The 22017-nt window shown below is 37.3% G+C and overlaps 1 protein-coding gene across 1 annotated transcript; it reads left to right on the top strand.

Moving 5' to 3' along the window:
• Positions 1–381: 381 nt before the first annotated feature.
• LOC132546508 (epithelial splicing regulatory protein 1-like) lies at positions 382–21965 on the top strand. The gene is made up of 13 exons (XM_060210225.1): positions 382–507; positions 1053–1196; positions 3921–4146; positions 12377–12466; positions 14570–14624; positions 15391–15501; positions 15799–15974; positions 16309–16403; positions 17984–18199; positions 19594–19848; positions 19989–20250; positions 20392–20666; positions 21780–21965. Exons 1-13 carry the CDS (start codon positions 382–384, stop codon positions 21936–21938), a joined length of 2190 nt encoding a protein of 729 aa, XP_060066208.1. The 3' UTR covers positions 21939–21965.
• Positions 21966–22017: the final 52 nt, after the last annotated feature.

The raw sequence follows: 22017 nt of genomic DNA, 5'->3' as shown, positions 1-22017 counted from the left end.
GTGAGGCCTCACATAAGAATTTTTAAAACCCAGTCGGGTTTGTCTAACCCTACCTGGACGTTTGTATTTAAATGATCTTCTTCGTTGATTAGCAAGACTATTGTGAACAATTTAACACCGTAACAGCTTATTCAAGAAACTTTACCTATTCTTGTCTTATCTGTTTTCGGAACTGTGCGTGCGCAGGGAGACCTCATTGCCACGTTAGGGCGATCCTCTGTCTGGCCAATAAGATTGCTCAGGGATAAAAAGAGCGCGGTATCGTCACAGCTGGTTGGGTCGAGTAACAAAACATTTCGTTTGTATTAGATTTGGTTATACAGGTGAGGATCGTACACCGGTGTGGATGTGTACTTCAGTGTGACATTACACCAGACCAGCATGGCTGCCTCCCACCTTCTCATATGTTTCTGTGTCACGGCAGGAAAGAATGGAGAAGATCTAGGAGTTGATGAACAGCAGATAGTCGTATTTGTCTCTCTACTTTTCGATGTGACAAATTGTAAGGTAGGTTACCTGTGAATAATCTGTGATAAAACTTGGGTGAACATCTTGAGAAGTGTGTATCTATATATAAACACACCATCCGGTCCTTCGCGGTGACAGTAGTATCTAATTTTTGATAGCATGCATTCCCCTCAATTGAGTTCATATCGGCCACTTTGACTACTTGTATTCTGGTTTTAAATGTGCACATATGTTAGTGTAACACTCGCGTGCCACGTTGTTATTGCACCTTACACACATCGTCAGTGTGTTGACATTTATACCTGTATATTTTGCTCCTGTGTGGAGAAAGGTGTAACTTCACCGACAGTTAACAATTAAGCATATATATCCATTTTCACAAATATCTTAATATGTACCCATTTATTAAACACTTGGGACACTTTCACTAAATGTGATTAGTTTTGTACCTGGCACATACTTTAACGTATGCCTCAGTGTCTGTCGACGTTTGACTTCTGTATACGTTAGCTACACGTAATATCATGAATACTTCTGTACACGTTTTATGTCACCTGTAATTTTTTCACCTGTATTAATTACAGGTAATCGCCGTCCAACATCAATATGTCCGGCCACAGCCAACAGAATTGTCAGAAACCGTCCTTACTGAGGAATGTAAACTGGAGACAGGACTGGATGAGGATGTTATAAAGAATTCTCAGCCCCTTGAACACGTACTTGATGAGGTAAGAACTGTGTGGAACTCCTACCTCAGCAAATTTGTCAAACCCCTCCCCCTCCTTCTCTCTCGCTCTGTATATATATATATATATCATGCAGTCGTGTACATTGTAGGAAGCTTGCATATGTGAAGTATTTGTTTCATAAAAATACTTGTCAAATAATAAATGAAAAAGGATGCCTACTATTTTTTTCTGTTTTGGTAATACGATAGAGCTTTACAGATATATATGTAGTTTTAATATTATATTTAAACTGTCACTATAGCTTGTAGACGTTCACAGCACACCATACATAGTATAACTCGAACCCAGGATGTGAAAGATTTCAAACGCTACTGACCCTCAATGTCCAGTTACATGTGTTATTTTACTGGCCGTACCCCTACGGAGACCCTAGCCCATAGAACAGTAGCCCATGTCGCTCAGTGTTTTCGTATTTACACAATATATACTGAATCACTGGCCTGTGAAGATAAATATTATTGTGTTGCCGGTCAGGAATTACCAGTATTAATTCACTTGTAGTTTGTAGATAGATGTCAATGTGTCGTTTTCACCGCAGATTTACCGTAACTTATGTCAAATCTCGACACGCCCACATTTTGTATTTTGTCCTGATGTTCGCTATATGTTATGATTCATGCTAATTGTAAACTGTATACATCATTTTGACTATATGTTGTCCTATACAGAGATTTATAATTTGGATCGATTTGTAACAATAGGTGTAGTCATCTTTACCGGTAATATTATTAATCAAATTTCCTGCTGTTTAGGAATAATTAACACGTGTCACTCGACTTCAATTTATACTCTAACAAATAAACGTGTATGCGAAAGAAGGAAAGGGGAAAATGCTAAACTAGAGTTATAAACGGAGATATTTCAAACATTAAGTTGACCAGACGGTTGCCTGTCTGCAAACAGCTGTTGCGGCGACTGTCCACGTGTTGCTTATACATAGACCAGGGACTTGTGAGGTGTAATAGTAATAGGATTCTTGTTGCTACTTTGCAACCTGTTGCCTCAGTATATTGATTTTACTGTGGGCAACATAGAACTCGCCACTGATCAGAAGTTTACCATAAATACGATAACTATTTTAAAGAAAAAATGGTCTTTAATCTCAAACACATGTCTTCATCATTTTCACTTGAAATCAGTGACCGTAAGGCGTGTTACTGTCAGTATTAGGGCAAGTTGATTTTGTATTGACAGTCCTCTCGTACACCTGATTCCTAACCTATCTATCTGCTATCCCTCTTAGAGACCCAACATACGGTCATATTATCTAATCTGGCGAACACACGAACAGGTGCTCTCTTTTCTGTTTATACCAGAACATGAATATTTGAAAAATACTGGCGAGGATTTTAAACCAAAAGGATAAGATAAAAGAGTGATTAAGTAGATATGGGCGGTGACGTAATGGTCATCCTTGACCAGTGGCTAGTTCACACGACCGTAAGGACAGTTTGGTTCGGATTATTCCCAACGTAATACCCCAATTGTTCTACACATGGAAGTAAAGGAGAGGGGGAGACCCTGTGGGACAGAACCTTATCGGCGCACCTGTTTGTAGTACCTCGTGTCATTTCTCACACTTCAACATGTGTAATGGGAACCAAACAATGTGCTGAACGTTCATATTTAAATAAAGACATTTGTTTTAGGTGATTAAAAGTACTTCAAAAACAACTATGTTCCATAATTTACTTGTTCGCTTAATGGTCATGCATTGCTGAACATTTCTGGACGTTTTCAACCTTGTCTGAACATATATGTTAGAATGAATTAACGCAATTCATCTAAGTACACACAAAAAAGTATAAGAATGACAAAGTTCTCATACTTTTAAGTGTTTATTGAACGGAAATAATTACCCAGGCCCACGTAGTGTAAATTTACTAGCGCGGCTAGTGAAGGGCATGGATGACGGCTTCTGGCGACATTTTAAAAGTTAACATCATATGAAATATCTCAATTACTGCTAGACCGGGTGTGATTGTGTCGGTGTGAACAACATCGTGTAAAACCCGTCCGCCCATCGAGGGAGGGTATCAATGGTTTCACAGAAGGGATTATCGATTTAAGAGGGAGTACGTGCATTATTTTCAGTAAATTTCTAAACTCTTCATCCTCCCGAATTTTATACTACTTCAGTAAATGTCTATGCCCTCATCCTCCTGACTTTTATACTACTTCAGTAAATGTCAATGCCCTCATCCTCCCGACTTGTATACTGTTTCAGTAAATGCCCAAGCCCTCGTCCTCCCTACTTTTATACTACTTCAGTAAATATCTATACCCTCGTCCTCCCTACTTTTATACTTCTTCAGTAAATATCTATACCCTCGTCCTCCCTACTTTTATACTACTTCAGTAAATGTTTGTGCCCTCATCCTCCTGACTTTTATACTACTTCAGTAAATATCTATACCCTCGTCCTCCCGACTTTTATACTACTTCAGTAAATGTTTGTGCCCTCATCCTCCCGACTTTTATACTACTTCAGTAAATGTTTGTGCCCTCATCCTCCTGACTTGTATACTGTTTCAGTAAATATCTATGCCCTCGTCCTCCCTACTTTTATACTACTTCAGTAAATATCTATACCGTCATCCTCCCGACTTTTATACTACTTCAGTAAATGTTTGTGCCCTCATTCCCCCCCTCGAGTGCCTGTATCATAATTTTCTAAGGTTTCCTTTTCTTTTTCTTTTATAGTTCGAAAGATTTCTCTCCGCAAAAGGAGTACATCCGGAAAATGGCGGAAAATCGTTTTGTCTACTAACTGATGGACAGTCACATCTACGTCAGTGTCTTCACCCAGAGGCTAGCAATAAGAATGTCTCCATACCCAGCTATTTTAACAAATTCTTTGATCTAAGGAAACAGTTTAGAAAATTTTACAAAACGGACAATATACACAACATCAAGTCAATGGTGGATTGTATCCTTTTTACATCAAGTGATATTTAATGTCTATGATTGCGCTTTTGGAGTGCCTCGTTTGGTAAGTACTTATCAATATATACTTTGTTAGGCTTAATATTACTACTGACCCTATTGGTCAGCCATCTGCCATTATCGTCCATCTGTTGTCTTCCATATGACCTTGACCAAGGGTGCTGATGATGTTCTACCTATGTCCGTTATTGATGTTATGACGTAAGAGATAAACCAATCTGGTCACTTAATTAGTATAGATCATAGTACATCATCACTTAATTAATATTCATAAATGTACCCAGTAGATTTATCTTAAAATAGAAACAAGAGTGTTGTGTTTAGCATTGTTTGGTAGACTCGGGATATACTTTGCACTGATCACGTGATCGCAAAATTACACGGGTCTAAATAAGCTCAAACGGAATGTTGTCATTCAGGGCCAGGTAATGGAAACCCTTTGTCAGCGAGAAACTTACCCCAAAACATATCGCTGCAATTGTAGAAGACACGATCAAAACCCGATAACATTGACGGCACATAATGCTGGGTGTTACATAGAAATGTTTTCGTCTTAAACAAGTTTGGTAGGACTGACATAAACGTCTTCTGTCACAGTTAAATCTTGTTTTTATCTTGTGTATTCTAGCTTTAAGCTAGATAGAAGTCGTCTGCTTCTGTGACAAATTGTGACGTCACAATATTTTACACTGAGATGTAAGACATCACTGACAATTATAGACTGAGATATTCTGTCCAAGTCCAATAGATTATGGCGAACCACTACTGTCAGATATATTATGGAAATATCCACGTTAAATGTCATTGTTGTAATGTGTACTTTTTCACTTCCCAGCGCGCGAGCTCGTGAGGTCACAGTTAATCAGAGGTTTACGAACAAATGATCTTGAAATGCAATTGTACTATACATATGACAGTTGATACCTTAAGTGGCTGTATAAGAATTTGTTTGTTAACAGCCTTGAGCGTACGATCAGTTCAGGGAGACGTGTCATTCAAACACTACACGATTCCATACTTGGTGTGTATTTTTATCTTTGTAGGAATATCAATAAAACAAAACTGGAGGTACATAACATAAATGATTTTAAGATAAAAAGTGGTAGTGTATTTTTACCAGTTCAACATTCCTGGTCCATCTGGAACAAAGATACCGACCTCACTGTTAAAGTAAAGGGATGGGTCCATTCATTATAGACATGTATAGAAATTTCTACTCGGAAATGAATGTCAAGTATCCTCATTCACGATATAAGTATATTACACGTGTATGTTTTTCTCATTATATATGAGTAATAAAAAATACGGAATGACAACAAACGAGATACAATGAAGTGAAACAGGATTACTACTTATCTAAAGCGGGTGTATTTTAAAGTTTTTCTCGCAGTATGATACTTAACATTATGTTTGTTCAGAGTGGATTAACTTTCAATAGAGACAACCATAATGAAAAATGTTCCCTTCATTTTGCCAGAAGGATCGTGGACAGGCTTTCTGACATGTTTAAACTGTAGCTTATAAATTGAGACTTTCTAATGAACTTATAACTTGATGTTACCATATATAATGGCACGGGACGTCGGTAAATGGAACCAAATAACAAAACGGAAAAGGAACGAACAAAGAGACACATCAGCGCCACAATGTACTCTTATTGAACAATGTTCTACAAATTGCGTTCAGACATTTTTAATTTGCAAGGTTAAAATTTTAAATAGCCCACATACACTGTGGTTTTCATAACATTCAGCTGTAGCTGAGTGGGTTGGTGTACACAGCTAGCAACATTCTTCGGGTGTCAAGCTTAAGCCTGGTGTTTATCGGACGGGTAGATGTACCCCTATGTGTACAGGTCGTATACCCAGGTACCGAGGTTCTCTGGTCATTTCTATCCTCACAAAGCTCTATTACGTGTCGTTACTCGGCTCCTAGACTAGTCCAACTCCCTCCCCTCCCTTTCCCGACCCTCCAGACGTCTCCATTACGGATCTGTCCCCCGGTACTTGTACTCGAGTGCTGTGTTATTGGAAACATCTTATACTCGACACATGTTCGATATCTCAGCGTGTACTAATACCGTCAGTACATCGGTGTTACCAGGTTTACCGAAGAATCGGCATTTAAATTCCCTTCTAGATCAAAAACATACCAATGCTATATCTGAATGTAATTTATATTTTGTATTTTCATAGCATGTTTATATAAGTGTTATGTCTAAAGCAGATATGAAAGATTTCAGTCATAGAAATCCAACAGAGTTAATAACATCAAATGAAAACGGATTCATTATATAACTTACATGGGCCATGTGCCAAATATTGACATTTTACATCCGTGCATAATACCGTTGCGGTAAAGGAAATAACGTAATCAGACGAAGAGAAATAGAAGTCTTTAATGGTGGTCATGTCTTCCATGGTATCTAACCGACTGAATACCGTTAGTGTGACCGGTACAATTAGTGAGACTGATACCGTTAGTGTGACCGGTACAATTAGTGAGACTGATACCGTTAGTGCGACCGGTAAAGTTAGTGAGACTGAAACCGTTAGTGCGACCGGTACAGTTAGTGAGACTGATACCGTTAGTGCGACCGGTACAGTTAGTGAGACTGATACCGTTAGTGCGACCGGTACAGTTAGTGAGACTGAAACCGTTAGTGCGACCGGTACAGTAAGTGAGACTGATACCGTTAGTGCGACCGGTAAAGTTAGTGAGACTGAAACCGTTAGTGCGACCGGTACAGTTAGTGAGACTGATACCGTTAGTGCGACCGGTACAGTTAGTGAGCAACTAAGATATACGAATGAGGATGGTCCCTGTCATGATCCAATACATAATTTTTCGCTTTTAGTCATTTCATACAATTACCTGATCCCCCCCTCCTCATCCCCTATTCATATCCCTATCGTGTCGGATCTAGCGTCGAGAGGGACTAAAGAACAGGACGGAATTCACGTGTCGTATGTGTAAGTGTCTGATGACTGACACAGCCACTCGTTCCTCCCTATTACCGTAGTTTTGTGTGTGTGGTATTTCCCCCAGTTTGTCGTGTTAACTGGATTGCTGACGTTTGTCAGACATGTACATGCATCCTTTGTTGCAAGCATGTCGAGCTTAACAGAAATTTTACACACACTGAGAGGTATCTTCAGACTGTATTTTAACATTACAGTTGTACGATATTTTATACAAACGAATAACGTGGTACCTTCTGTTTTCTATGTCCTTGCAATTTGGGGTCCAAATTCAAAGGAAATAAATTGTAAAATTATAAATACTTTAAGGAAATATCAAAACATCTTGTGTTATTTTCACCATCCTGAACGAGGCATTAAAAAGCGAGCCCGCTTGCTAACCTGCACGGTATTCAGTTGCCGCCCGAACACAGTATAAACGACGCACTGGTTTAATGTGTAACGGCCTGGGGGCATGTTTTCTGTGGACAGTGATGGATGGGACGCCGAGAAATTTGGGGACTTTCACCATGGCGCATTTCCCGACCTGAGGCTAGAAGTGACGGGCACGCAGAACGAGATATAATATACAATTGTAAATACAAGTATAAACTTATTTTCAATTAACACATTCACGCATAAAATCTGAATTCCATTGAAATGTGTAATGGTGCGTTAAGTTTACTAAGTGTACAAATAGTAACAGTTTTGAAGGTATACTGTCTACTCTAATAAAGAATGGGTGTTTTAGTCTCCAACTGTATGTCCTATCTGTATAGAGTGATGAATGGAAACAACTCGAAGTCATCGCAATCTTAAACTTCATATTTACAGAGCACAGCTATCCGAATAGTTTAACGTAAATATTAATATGTGTCGAGGCCTGAGCACGTATGTGCACTTCACCGTACAAAATTCCGACACCAAAAACTAATTTAGTCATAAATAATGAAATTAATGTCCCAGTTTTATTATGGGTTAAGTCTTTGATACCTAATTAACTGTCGGCCTTAATTTATTCAAAACTATAAATAGAAAATATTGGAGGAACTAACACGACTCTGATATAAGCATTGCTTTCAAATTCATTACACATAAGGTTTAGAAAATATCTCTCCTGAATCTGCGCTTTATTTCTTCAAATAGCCAGACACCTGTTACATTGCTGTACAAAATATAGAAAATATAATGCAGTAGTGCTTTCTAAAGATTTGGAACGTTAATGCTATTATTGGAGAGATGATTTGGGTCTCGGCGACACTTAAAATAAAGATTTGACGAAAGCGGTATGTAGTGTAGCATGTGATCGTTAGTTTATAAATACATCGCCTGAGTCTTCCAAAATATTTTCACTTTTAGCGATACGATCGAATCTTCACTTAAATGTGTTCATTCACACGGAACACTGGTACAAGTCCCCGTTCCCACCACGTACAAACGGGTACCTATCGTTCTGACGTGTAGATAGTTAAATCGTCAACTCGGCTAATTTGTATCCAGTTGTTGTCCTACTGGTTTCGAGCAGGAATTATGATATACAGCGTTTAATCCACGGGAAACGTTGAAATTTGTCGAATATGTCGCTGCACGCTTTAAAACAAATCCTTCAACCGGAACGTTCGGATGTTTAAAAGATGGTTGTGATCTCCTAATTACAACTTGGGATTGAATTGAATTAAATTTGTATATGTGTTATAATTAAAAATGGCGCCTGAGATGTGAATATGTTTAGGTCGTAAAAATGATTTGTGTTCCAGGTCGGAAGTTTTAACACCGAGATGGAAACATTTTCAAACATTTATTTACATTGTGGATTTATTATCAGATAAGGGCCCGTATCGTGTATTTAACATTATATGGTAAAGGCCCACGGGGCACATATCGATAAAGATCGATAATGGTTTGATTGATTTTACGGACAGGTAAGAGCACCGACTGTAAGATATATGGACTGGAGATCAAGTTTGCTTCTTTCACCTGTCAGTATAGAATTCGTTGTGATGTGAATACCTTTGGGGATATATCTGGACATCTCATACCAATACGTGATCCTCGGGCGTCAGACTGTGATAAACTGTAAGCGGTATATTAACCAGCACGTCAAATTATTACTGTATTGAGTAAAATGTACTGAAAATGTAAGATTTCAAACAAACCGTAGAAAGGCGTCTTAGGGACATGTCTGACAGCAATAAGTTACAGTTAAAAGATATGCCAAAGAGAGCTAGCTTCGAACTATCATACATGTGCTCAAATATAAACATTATTAAGAATGTCCAACACTAATTGCATCCTTATTACTGGTATCGGTTGTCAAGGAGGAGAAGGTAGCAAGGAGTAGGAGAAACAATTCTTAAATGTGGTGCTTGTGGTGGGAAGAGAAAAAACCAGCTAGAATGGGGATAGGGATGGATAGAAAGAGAAGTTAGTGGGAAGGTTATGGGTGGAAATAACGGGCGCTAGTGGTATAAAATGGGAAAAAATGGAAAGGGGATAGGGATGGGCGGAAAGAGAAGAAGTGCTGATGTAATTGGACAATGTTATATAACGAGGATGGGAAAGTATAGCGATGGTCTGACTTAGATATCAAAATCTATTAAAGGTACACCAAGTCGACATTAATGATCCAAATTTGGGCTTCGCACAAGCAGATTAGCATAACACTCAATGAAACAACGTTTATTGCTCGTAAATAATACCTTCGGAGTTTACGAATAGTGTAATTGTATATATTTTATAGAAAGTTTAATACTGAAATCAGGACAATTTGTAGATGTTGGACAGAAATACGGATTTATCTTATGACATTAATTGCTTAAGAAAATCCTTTCATGTAGACAACGGAAAAAAACGACTAAAAATATTTATGTAACGCGATCTGTACCTCCATGCGAGTGTGACCTATGACCCCTAATATCTCCACTGACAGTTATGCAAATTCGCCAGACTTTATAGGTACAAAACTATCTTAAGAATTATATATAAAAGGGGTTTGAGTCGATTTCTGCAAGTTCGTTCATTTGCCTGTTAGAAAAAGTGATTTTAATGTAACCTGTGAGATACAGAGGGATTTGTATATGAATCTATTTAGTCTCCTATTTAGTTAAAATGATAGGTTATAGGGAGATGAAAAGTAGGCCTAGTATTACGGATGTGGGGAAGGCACTCTTTACATATTGTTGCAATCAACTTCTGTTTCTTCCTGGCTTGTTTTCTCGCACAATGTACATGAAGCATTACTTTCACCAGCACCAATTTCGCCACTATATGTTACAATTCCCGACCCCTCCCCTACAACAATGAACACACTGTACTGATTTCACATGCTAACCCAAATGTGTTTGTATTGTGTGACTCAGAATGCGATTGTCACCTTCGTTGACCACTGACCAGGAGACCACTAAAGACATTTGAATTGCTATGGCTACACACCTGTTTGAGCAAATTGTGTGAGTTGACATTGACAACTGCAGAATATGTGCTCGAAACAGGCCTCGATATGCTAAAAGTTAGAATTACACGTGTGCGTTGTAAGAAGTACTAAGGTGAGTTTCACTGTTGTTTAGATCGAGGGCGATAACTAATGACTTTATGATGGTAGAGATAGAACATTTCCCGTTATCTCGTGCCCGCGAGACAAAACGGTAGACCAAGCGTAATTAACCATCACACCTAGCTGGAGGTTAGTCATGTGGCCTAGCGATCAGTCTTGTGTGTCCACCGCCAGTCTCTGTGTCCATCGTGTGTCTGGTGACTCTCATTGCTTTCTTATTCTGGAGTTTGAAGATGTTTGGGTTACATGTAGATCTGCTATGACAGTGTGCTGATTTTGAGCTATGTCACTGTGAAAAAATTTCCTCGACCTAAGCAATGTCTTTATCCACATCTCACCACGACAATCATGTTGCATCTTCATGATCTTCATAAATATATGGCCTTGTCTTGGCTTACTGTGGATATAAACCGAATGTTCCAAATCGCTGGCTGTAATTAATTCAAAATAAGCTCCTGTTGTTAACAGTAGTAGAAATAAATACAAATGAATTTGTTAAGACAAAGAGCCTTTTTATTGAAGATATGCTAGTGACTAATTAGTAATAGATCCCCAAGGATAAGCTAACTAGATCCCTTTATTTATGGGCAACTGTGAAAAGCAAGCACGTAGATTGAATCGTTACCTTGGATTCATTCTGTAGCAAAATTACACCATTATTGTGCGTAATTTTTCTTTTAAATTTTTAATTTACTTAATTTTCTAGACATTTTTTTAAAACTGAGTCCACGAGAATATTTGTTTTAGAGATGATCCCATTTCTTTCTGAATTATTGCTATTCTATTGAGTGAATTAAAATCATACATATATCTCATTTCGTTTAATTTTCGATTAATGTTTTTTTTCTATATTTACGTGACATTTTATGCAGACGATGAGTTAGATTTACATATAGGACCACCAAAATGAGATAATAAGCCCACCCTATAGAGAGAGATTATGTCACATCTGATGGAACAAGATAGTTGATGGCGATGAAAAACTTTCCTCTCTCCGAGATTTTCAGTTTATGTACGTCTCGCAGATCGTATCGAGAGAAAACGTTTGAAAATTGAGACTAACTAGGTCAGAGGAAATGATACAGCGTTTATTAAGTCTTGTTAAACAGGCAGATTGGTGCTTCTAAAGTTCCAAATAAGGCTAATGCCTCAAGTAATTAACATATTACTTATCGGTGGTCATCTGTGTCACCGACAAAATGCTTTCCAAGACTTGGGGAATTCTTATCACGGTTGTGCAACCTCTGAGGTTTATCTATGTCATCAAAATGTTGCATTATGCATCTTTTGACATTAAAGCAAACACATTTGAGAACACTACCATACAGTTCTTTTCTGCTGATTTTGGATAGTGTTGCGCTCTATGCATTGACGAATCCAGCAGATATTTTCTAGAAAGGTTCCCCCAATCAGTCCATAAAATCTTTAAAAAGTCATAGACTCTCTGTGATTAGCACACCCCTTTTGCGTACCGTTATATTTATTGCTTTTCTGACTAATCAGGACATTTTGCTTACTCCACATATTAATTCCGATTAAATTTCATGTAATTTACCCGAGATTCTTAAGCAATATTCTTTATCAATGATTTTCAGTTAAACCCAAGGTTAAGTTTCTAGATGATGTTTTGGTTCCTCGATAATGTGATGACGTGTATTATTCACTGTAAGAATCGTTAGTATCCTTGACTCCTGCCTCAGATCTAGGATTACAGGAAGACCATTCTGTAGAGTATGGTGTCCGACAAGTCCAGGAAATGGCCGGAATAGTGCAACGACTCATCAATGATGGTAAGTAGGTTACAGCCACATCGAACTTATGTTTTGACAACAAAGTAGAACAGCAATGTTTCTTTTTCTGCCAGTGTCTACGTTTCCCGTGTATGCTTACCCTTCCAAAACAATCAGGTCTTGTTTACTTGTTTTTGGGAGTATTCGTGTAAATCATGTTTGCCCTCCTCTTACTGAATTTGAGATTTGTATGCCACCATCACACACACGACAGCAATGATGGCCACGTAGTATAACAATTACGTTTGTAGTGTGCGATGAGGTGGAAAAAGGCAACTCAATTAAGGATAAGAAATGTAAATGAAAAAATAATATTTAGAATACGTATTTTGTTATGTATTTGTACAACCCCTGGAGCAGTGCTCTTTTTCTATGTAAATGGATCAGATTAGGAGTATTACAGGAGTGTTAAGTATAACCAAGTTATCCTGGCATGGAATCGGTGTCTACAGACATAAAGCGAAATCACCTGTCACAACAACGTTACGATCATCTTCTTGGCCGGGATTATCTGGGGCAGTGTTTTTTTCTGTTTAGTTCATGCTTCGAGAGTTTCTGACAGATTAGGGGTTTCAATGACTTCACGCTACAGCAGTAAGGAAAGTTTGATCAAGTTGACTTAAATGTTTTCAGAGTATTTGGGGACGACCGTACCTGGTGGAGCATTTTTATCGTTATACAAACCTCAGTTCTCATTTACTCTGCTCCCGTTCATTTTCCCAAAATTGACACATCTGTTTTAGATGAATATTTTTTTCTTCACGCCGACATGTTTAAATTTCTATAGCTCTGTTCCGACACATTGGAATTACAGTTTTCTGCCCTAATATGCAAAAGCCATAAACATCTTTTGTGGTGGGTATTTTAGAAGACAAGTTATTTAAATTATCAAGATATCACGTTTATGACAGTAACAAAATCACCTATCAGTGCTGAAATCTGCTGTTGAGTTGTAACAAGTAGTGACTTAAACATGTTTGTTTAACACATTATTTAACACGAGATATAGATCAGACTGCACGAGAAACATTTAAATGTTTTCAAACATCGTTAGCCATCCCGATACCTATCACCGCACCACAGAAGGTAATCCTACCGAGATCTGGGGGACGCTGATCCCACACCTAGGTCTGGTCAGGTCGTCCTTTGTCCGTATACATTGTTTGTCCCTGGCAGAGATTCCTGTATTGTCATATGTTCATACAAAGTATATACTGTCAACAATAGCTGTGCTCAGGTGGTGGTAGAGATATGAAAAGTTGGTGTAAATCTCAGTCCCATTTATTGATAAGTTTATGTCCTACTTCGATCCGGTGGATTGATATGAAGGTCCAGTAAAGGCTGCCTATATGTTTTTGAAGTTTGTATGTGAAGTGTCGACAGATATGCTGTCACACGCCACTGCTCTTCTGTCAGAAACAATAGAATATCATAACTAGTTCGATGATAACGGAAGGTGTTGGGCTAATCTCTGAAATAGGCACTGTTCCGAAACATAAACCCGTTACATGTTGTTTCTTGTCTGGACTCCGAAAATGACCCGTTTAGAAATATACAAACATTGAAATGTTCAATTCACATAAGATCGAAATGCGTTAATCCACTTTACAAATATTAACGATCAACATTTAATTTTCATGTTGCAATTGAATAACCGATTTGAATAATTTGTATTGGTATAAATTGTTCTTTTCCTGTTTTAGAACCGAGAAGAATGGGCTCATTTAATAAAATATATGTTGTTTAAAATACCTAAAAATATCTTTATACTAATGTTTTGACGAAATTTGAAGAATTATCTCGTCCTTCTAACCTTGCAAGTGTGATAGCTGATTTCATGTTGCGAATGATAAACTTGATCTACATTTTCGCTTCAGTACCTTGGTTTAGAAAATATGTTAACATAAGTGATTTTATCTGTCTTTGTAGATTTCGTTTGAAAGATTTGTATAGAATTACAGATATGTAACATCAACTCTGGGTTATGTTATCCTGGCTGTTATTTGAATATTTATGACAGTTTTCTTTTACTTTCACTAACTTAAAACGTCTTCAATGGAAATTTCTCTTTTATGAGACGCTCATTATTATAAACATTTGCAGGTCACACATTTGTCGAGCCTGACGTCATTAATGAACGACTGGAGCCAGGGATTTGGTAAGTCTCAATTGAAAGCAAATAAATTGACATCATCACAAGAAATGCTGCCACGACAACGTGTGCCATTTTTGAAGTGCGAATATATTGCATGCTTAGTGATGGAAGTACTGAGCTGCTACATTAAATGCAGACTGAAGTGAAGGGACAGTAATATCGGAGCGAGGCGTGTGATGCAGCCCTTCATGCAGGAGTCTCGACCTTTGTTCGACAAAAGTTTATTGATATAATGCAGTTAATGCATGTCCTATCTAGACGGTCAATACGTCAGCATCTAACGTTTATCCACCTTATGACTCGTGACTCATATCGAAGTCTGGCGACATCTTGTTCTGAACAGATGTTACCACCCTCTTTATTGCGTAGATCTATCGCCATGGTATAGTGATAGTCGAGAAAGTCTACTTCAGTAAGGTCCCAGTCATATATCACTAGCTACATGTAGCTCTCACTTTAATGCCTCTATGAATTATGACAATTTTAACTTCAATAGAGGTAACGAAAAATGCTCTCAAGATTTTACTTCATTTTTTCTTCTTTGAATCTTTCTTAGATTGTTGGAAATAAATTAAACTCTATGTATTGATAATAGCCGAGGCATAGAAAATAAATTATACAACTTAATGTAGTGGTGGCGCTTTTGAACCTCCGCCTTAATTAAATACGTTTTTTATATGGTATGTACATATCTATATCTGATTAAAGTAGGAGAACTGCATAACGAGTGCGTCATTCATGGTTTTTGTGTCATTTCCGCGTTTTTCAGCTCTAAAACTGATATTGTTGACGACAATTCTGTTGTACGAGCACGTGGTTTGCCATGGCAGTCATCAGACCAAGACATTGCACGGTTCTTCAAGGGACTCAATATAGCCAAGTAAGTGATTTAAACTCTAGATATATTATGTTAAAGCCATGCAGTCCTGTATTTTATCTGAACATGTCCATTAATCGCTAACACCCCATGCATATTTGGATACATATGAAACTGCATACTTGTAAGTTTTGAAAGGTGACTTAGGTTTCTCACGCCATCAAATATTCACCCTTCTCCTGCAAGCCTCCATTAGCTATATCCTCTCTTTCTAATGTATTATTCACTATCATGACAAAAAATGAGATTGGATGGTGATTTGCAGCATGGTTTTCACATTTTGTTGTCGATGTTTATCAGGGGAGGTGTGGCCCTTTGTCTCAGCCCCCAGGGCCGGAGGAATGGGGAAGCCCTAGTAAGATTTCAGGATGGAGAACACCGGGACTTAGCTCTAAAACGGCACAAACATCACATTGGCCAGAGATACATCGAGGTGTACAAAGCGTCAGGAAAAGACTTTGTGGACGTGGCTGGAGGTAACCACATTAATATTCATCATGGATGCTAATTACATTTCATATCTCACATCCTGGAATATGCTGTAGACCCCAGACAGCCGTATAAATAGTTTTTCTTTTATTATCGGACGATGAGTTATAATTCATGATAATCTAAGTAAGCGGAACATTAATTTTATGTGCCAAATAGTAGGTTTGAATTGGACATTAAAGACTCCCAGTTATACATAAATCAATCTGCTGTATTAACGCTTCACTGACGATAAAAGTAAGATGAAATGAAAGTATTTTAACACTTCCTGTATACCTTGAAAATATCTTTCAATTGCTGTTGTTTTTTCCCTAATTTTAGGAAGTAACACTGAGGCACAGGCTTTCCTTTCGCGTGGTGGACAGGTCATCATTCGCATGCGTGGACTTCCTTTCACGTCGACTTCACAACAAGTGGTAGGTCAACCGGAACACTGGTAATGGGAACTAATATAAACATTATGCATGAACAGTAATTGTAAAACTTTAATTGATAAAATGAGAAACATTTTTATTAAAATGATTGTTGTAATATATGTATGGAATATCCACCCTGTTGACTTATAAACATTAGTCAGGTAGTAGCATCTGTAGACAATTCGAAATCTTAATTAATACATTTTTATTTCATGAAGCTAAGTCATTACTACCTTTAGACTGATGTTGTAAGTTTGGGTGATATCCATTTTGCTGCAAAGAGTGTTTTCTTTTTTTTTGGTATTTGGGGATGATAGTTCTAGTGTGATATATACGACGAAATTTTAACCTAAACAAAACAACTTGCTACGTTTTTTCAGTTTGAAGGCATAGTTCCAAAGCTATGCATTAGTGTGCAATGAAGGTAAGTAAGCAATACAAAAGGTCATGGTTAGGTACATGGTTTCTGAGTGTGGCAGGGATAGGGTTTGGACGGGTTGGTGCCAAACTGTGGAGAATTTGGTGTTAGTGTCTGGGCCAGTGGTTCATTGCAAGTTTTACAGAGGTGCGGGGTGACAGGTTGCTGGCTCAGTATAATATATGGAAATCTCCACCTAGGCGTGGGGAAGGTGATCATATATTGTAATATTGTGGGTAAATAGGTCACTCTCATAATTATCTTTCATTTCATGTATCTTACCTTCTCAAAAGTATCTCAAAATGAACTGATAATATCAACTGATACAACAAGTATTTTGTTTGATTAGGATCACTTTGTAGTGAAGCACAATACCTCTCACTTTCTTTAGTCACGTGATCACGTTCATCACCGTGGTGATAACAATGGCGACAGGTGAATGGCTCTAACGATATCTGTCCTGTCAGTGTTTAGTTATGTGTTTTACATGTCAAATGAGCACAGTCAGTAACCAATAACACCATTTGTATTCAGTTATTATTATGTTAAATGATATTATTTGTAATGATAAATATGTATATCGTACACAGCTGTTGTCTCTGGCAATGTGTTTGAAGTAGAACTTGACGACCTCTATCAGATATCACCGACCATTATTTTTTCACACAAATTAGGAATATCTGAATGTAAAAAAGCTTTGTCAGGTAGAAGCAGTTGTAGTTTTGCTACATATCTATCTTGTGTTCTAACATTCCACTATGTTATACTAAAATTTTGATTTATTGTTGACAGTATCAATCCTTTATTCCGAAATTCCTTTGATTTCCATATAAATTTGAGTTCGGAGTAATGATATTTCACTGTTTGTATAATGTTATTGTAAGAAGGCATATTGACCCGTCCCATTCAGTTATAAACAGTATGTTCTGAAATCCATTTTTTTTATGAAATAATCTGACAAAAATTCAAAATATCTGAAAGCATTTTTTATTTCAAAATAAAGAACTGAAGATAACAGTTCATTTTGAGATACTTCAATATAGACGTACGACAGACAATTTACAACGGTATTGGGTCATTGGAGTGCTTTTACTGCATGAGGGTACAAAGTCATTTTTGATTATAAAATCGCTGTTGCTATCATATGTCTTTGCGCTTACAGCTAGAATTCTTTGCAAGAGAACCCAATCCGTGCACAGTTTTGGATGGCGAGGACGGGATCCTATTTGTTCACTACCCAGATGGACGATCAACTGGAGACGCCTTTGTGCTCCTGGCCTCAGAAGACGAGGCTTGCAATGCCCTTAAAAAGCACAGAGAGATAATGGGAACTCGCTACATAGAACTATTTAAAAGCACAACGGCCGAAGTGCAACAGGTACTACATATTAAGTGAATTTTTTTCCCAAAGGGACGGATATTTTCGGGGAACACATGCTCAAGATAATAACTTTTGAATCGATGTAGTACGATCCTGGTACCAAAGCGTATTCTTTTTTTATTTTTTCCTTTCATGATATAGAGGAAAATGTTCTGTATAACTATACTTGGTTATCAGAATATTACCGAAGTTGTTTTTTGTGTTGTATTTTGGGATTTGGATAAGGGGTTAAACCATTTTGCTATAGACAACATTGGAAGAGGTAAACAACGGGCCAGGGATGGAATTGTACTAACGGCAAACGATATCTAGCTAACATCAGTGTGTTATGGTATTCCACTTGCATGCATGTAATACTAACAATTAAACGGTGAATGTTCACATTGTGTCAAAAGCTGGTAAAATCTAAATATATATCTCCATTCTTTATACGGACATTTTATTTCCGGTAGATCTTGCATAAATCACTTGGTTGTTTGAATTGATAAAAACGGATTCCTCCCATTCGTTAATGATCCAGAGGAAAATTAGTAAATGGAAGGAAGTCTCGAACGTTAATATTCCTAAATTCAAATCAATGATTGTTTTATACAGTATCGTTAATGTCTAAAATCGTTTATAATTATGGCAGGTATATATCGTTTTGTGTTATACAGATTCAGGGCAAACATTCATGTAAATCATAGGTTCATAAATAATTACCTACAATTTCAATTTATAGTCAAGTGATTCATTCGATACAAAGTAATTTATCTGACGCTGGAGCAAATGAGGACACCTATAGTCTCATCGGTTATAATAAATTCTGTTAAATAAAGTGTTTTTTTTTAAAGCCTTGTCGGAAAGCTGCCAAATGTGATCAGCCATTAAACAATAGTTTTAATTATGATATTATATTTGAAATAGCGTTACACAGAAGGTTGATCGTAGATGTATTTACATAGCCTTTTAGGTATTTACAGTAACACAGGTGTCTGTCTTAGATTGAGAAGTTATGAGTCTCGTAAATTTGTTACATCGGTGTCAGCTCTCTGGCAGGTTTATGTTGTCTTGCCTTGCCTTTCATTCATTGCATACAATTAATACAGGGAATATGCCCGCGGATTATGCATCATTTTAGTATCAAATAAAACAGCCTGACTTTTGTTAGGTATTCAATCGAGCGTGAAGTTGGCAATTACATCTTTTACACATGGGTGTTTTTACGAATATTACAGCTCGTTGTTAAGATATGACTCTTGTATTTTGGTTAAGCTGTTCCCATAATTAAGGTTTAAAAACTGGTAATTTTACCCCTACCTAAATAATATTTTATATGAATTTCCTCTTATCTTCATTTGAATCACGTCAGGGAATATATGAAATAAAGTCATTTCCGTTTTGATATCCAGGTTCTGAACCGCAGTATGGACCCACGCAATCCAGAACCTCTAGAGACGCAGTTGCCGCCACTGATTGCCCAAATACCCCAACAGGCGGCTCTGCCTTACATTCCCCAGAATCTGATCACGAGTGGCACAAAGAGAGATTGTGTGAGATTGCGCAATCTGCCAAGTGTTGCCCAGGTGACAGATATTTTGAATTTTCTAGGAGAATTTTCACAGTTCATCGTCTACCAAGGAGTTCATATGGTTTATACTGCCCAGGTGAGAATGGTATTCAAAATATTAGATTTTAACGATATCATCATTATACTCGTTAAGAGAATATTGATTTTCAATTTACTTACCCTTACATACCAGAAAAAGTATGCATGCCTGACTTGGATACTCTCCGTATGTTCTAGGGAGAACCTTCTGGCGAGGCCTTCATTCAGATGGATTCAGAGGAGGCTGCACAACTCACAACACTGAACCGATACAAGAAAGCAATGGTTTTTGGTCAGAAGAAAAGGATTATTGACGTAATCCAGTGTTCTGGGGAAGATATGAACCTTGTACTCACCAGTGGTATAAGTAGCTTCCCTCCTGCTCTTCCACCTGCCACCCTGGCTCCCCAGCCGCCACCTACCCAGCTTGTACAGCGCCAGCTCATTTCTCCAGCTCTACGTATGTAATGTACTTTATTTAGTCTTTAATATATATATATATATATATATATATATATATATTTCAGTCTGATGAAAGGGCATGAATACATGCAAACACTTTACTTACATATCTATATTAAGAATCTTATTATCTTTGCAGATCCTGCCCCAACCATGATTCCGACGTCGGCGTTGACCACCCCTACGCTGCCATATGCCCACTTGCCACAGCCGTTCCAGGCGACCTTTCCACCAGCTGCCGTGACACCAATACCACCACGACCGACTTATTATCCGCCAATAATTTACTGGTACCCTAGCCCTCCTATTTCTCCACAGACTATAGTTTCACACACTTGCCCTGTCGTCTTGCGAGGCCTCCCTTTTAACACCTCCATGCAAGATTTAATGGCCTTCTTCAATGGCTTTCCAGAGGTATGTCATACTTCTCCTTCCGGTCAAATTCAACTTTCGGTTTCAAAAAATTCGAAATAAAAAAATGTTATAACCGATAAAAAATATGAAATTTGAAATTCAAATATGATTTTGTCTTTGTGAATATATTTGAAAAAAAAAACTTGTTTTTAAGAAAACTTTTAAACAAAATTTGTAAGTCAGTATTTCAACAGGACCGCCCCAAATATAGGAGAGTAATGACCGACATCTTGTACGTTTTTTGTGTGTTATCGGCTACTTGACACTGCTTCTAGTTAGACGAGATTCTATAACACGTTAACCTTGTGTGTACTTTTTCTCTGTCTTTGTTTTACTCGGTACTCACTCACTACTAAAACAATCTACGCTACAATCACTCACGGGCTTCTTCAACTTTTATATATTTATCAAGCTTTGCTTATGTGTCTTTGAAATATGGGCGAAATAAAAGTATTTTATCGAAATGAATATCAATGTTTAAATTGGATAAAGCAATTGACAAGAATATATTGAAACATCTTTTTGGAGGACAACTATTAGATATTCTTTTAATTACGTAAGTCAGAATTAATGACATATTTCGAACCTGCATTAAATAATAGTTGTGCTCAATTTCAAAGACACTTTTTACTCACTTCTTTCTATAAATGTATATATACGTATTCACTTAGCTGTTCATATTTGCATATCCGTATTGAGTAAACCATATTCCATATTATTTTCATGAATTTACATTCCATTTAATCATACTATTAATGTTAAACGTTTCTTAAAGTTGTGATGTGCTATCATTCATGGAGAGAATATGGACTGTATAGTCTTTTGTAATGTTCATTATAACTACAAGTTATTTACCTTAGGCTTTAAGAAACTGAAGACAAAACTGATTTAGTTGTGCAAAAGGTTCTCTTTTAATTAAGATAAATTGCATAACGTAAATTCATTATTAATTTGCTTCTTTTCTTGTTTTCGTCTTTTGTTAATCGTTTGAGTAGAAGGGATCAGTTCATAAATCTTATTAAAATGATTTTCAAGAATCGGATCATTATTTTTTCTGATTGCAAGTTCAAATGTAGTGTGTCTCAATTAACTTACCTAAATCGTTATTTGTAGGTAACACCTGAAAATATACAGATTCAGGCTCTACCAGACGGCAGACCTAGCGGAGAGGCTGTTGTGACATTCATGACACGCGGTGAAGCTGAACGTGCAATAATTCAACTGAATAAACACACCATTGGAAACTGTGTCATTGACCTATTTCTCGTGTGATAACCAGTGCATTCGGACATTTCCTGAAGACTTGATCATATTGGAGGCGTTGAAGTGTTCCAATGATATCGTATTATTA

Source organism: Ylistrum balloti, unplaced genomic scaffold, assembly GCF_031769215.1.
Source record: "Ylistrum balloti isolate Yb309-2 unplaced genomic scaffold, AGI_CSIRO_Ybal_v1 Utg369892, whole genome shotgun sequence".
Lineage (NCBI taxonomy): Eukaryota > Metazoa > Mollusca > Bivalvia > Pectinida > Pectinidae > Ylistrum > Ylistrum balloti.
The sequence above is the reverse complement of the archived record's forward strand: the minus strand, read 5'-3'. Positions and strand labels throughout refer to the sequence as shown.

Bases quoted from the DNA above. Each gene is read 5' to 3' on its own strand.
- LOC132546508 (XM_060210225.1), top strand. From the start codon at position 382: ATGGCTGCCTCCCACCTTCTCATATGTTTCTGTGTCACGGCAGGAAAG. The intron at 15,975-16,308 runs GTAACCACATTA...CCCTAATTTTAG, and splicing joins CTTTGTGGACGTGGCTGGAG to GAAGTAACACTGAGGCACAG. The intron at 19,849-19,988 runs GTGAGAATGGTA...CGTATGTTCTAG, and splicing joins ATATGGTTTATACTGCCCAG to GGAGAACCTTCTGGCGAGGC.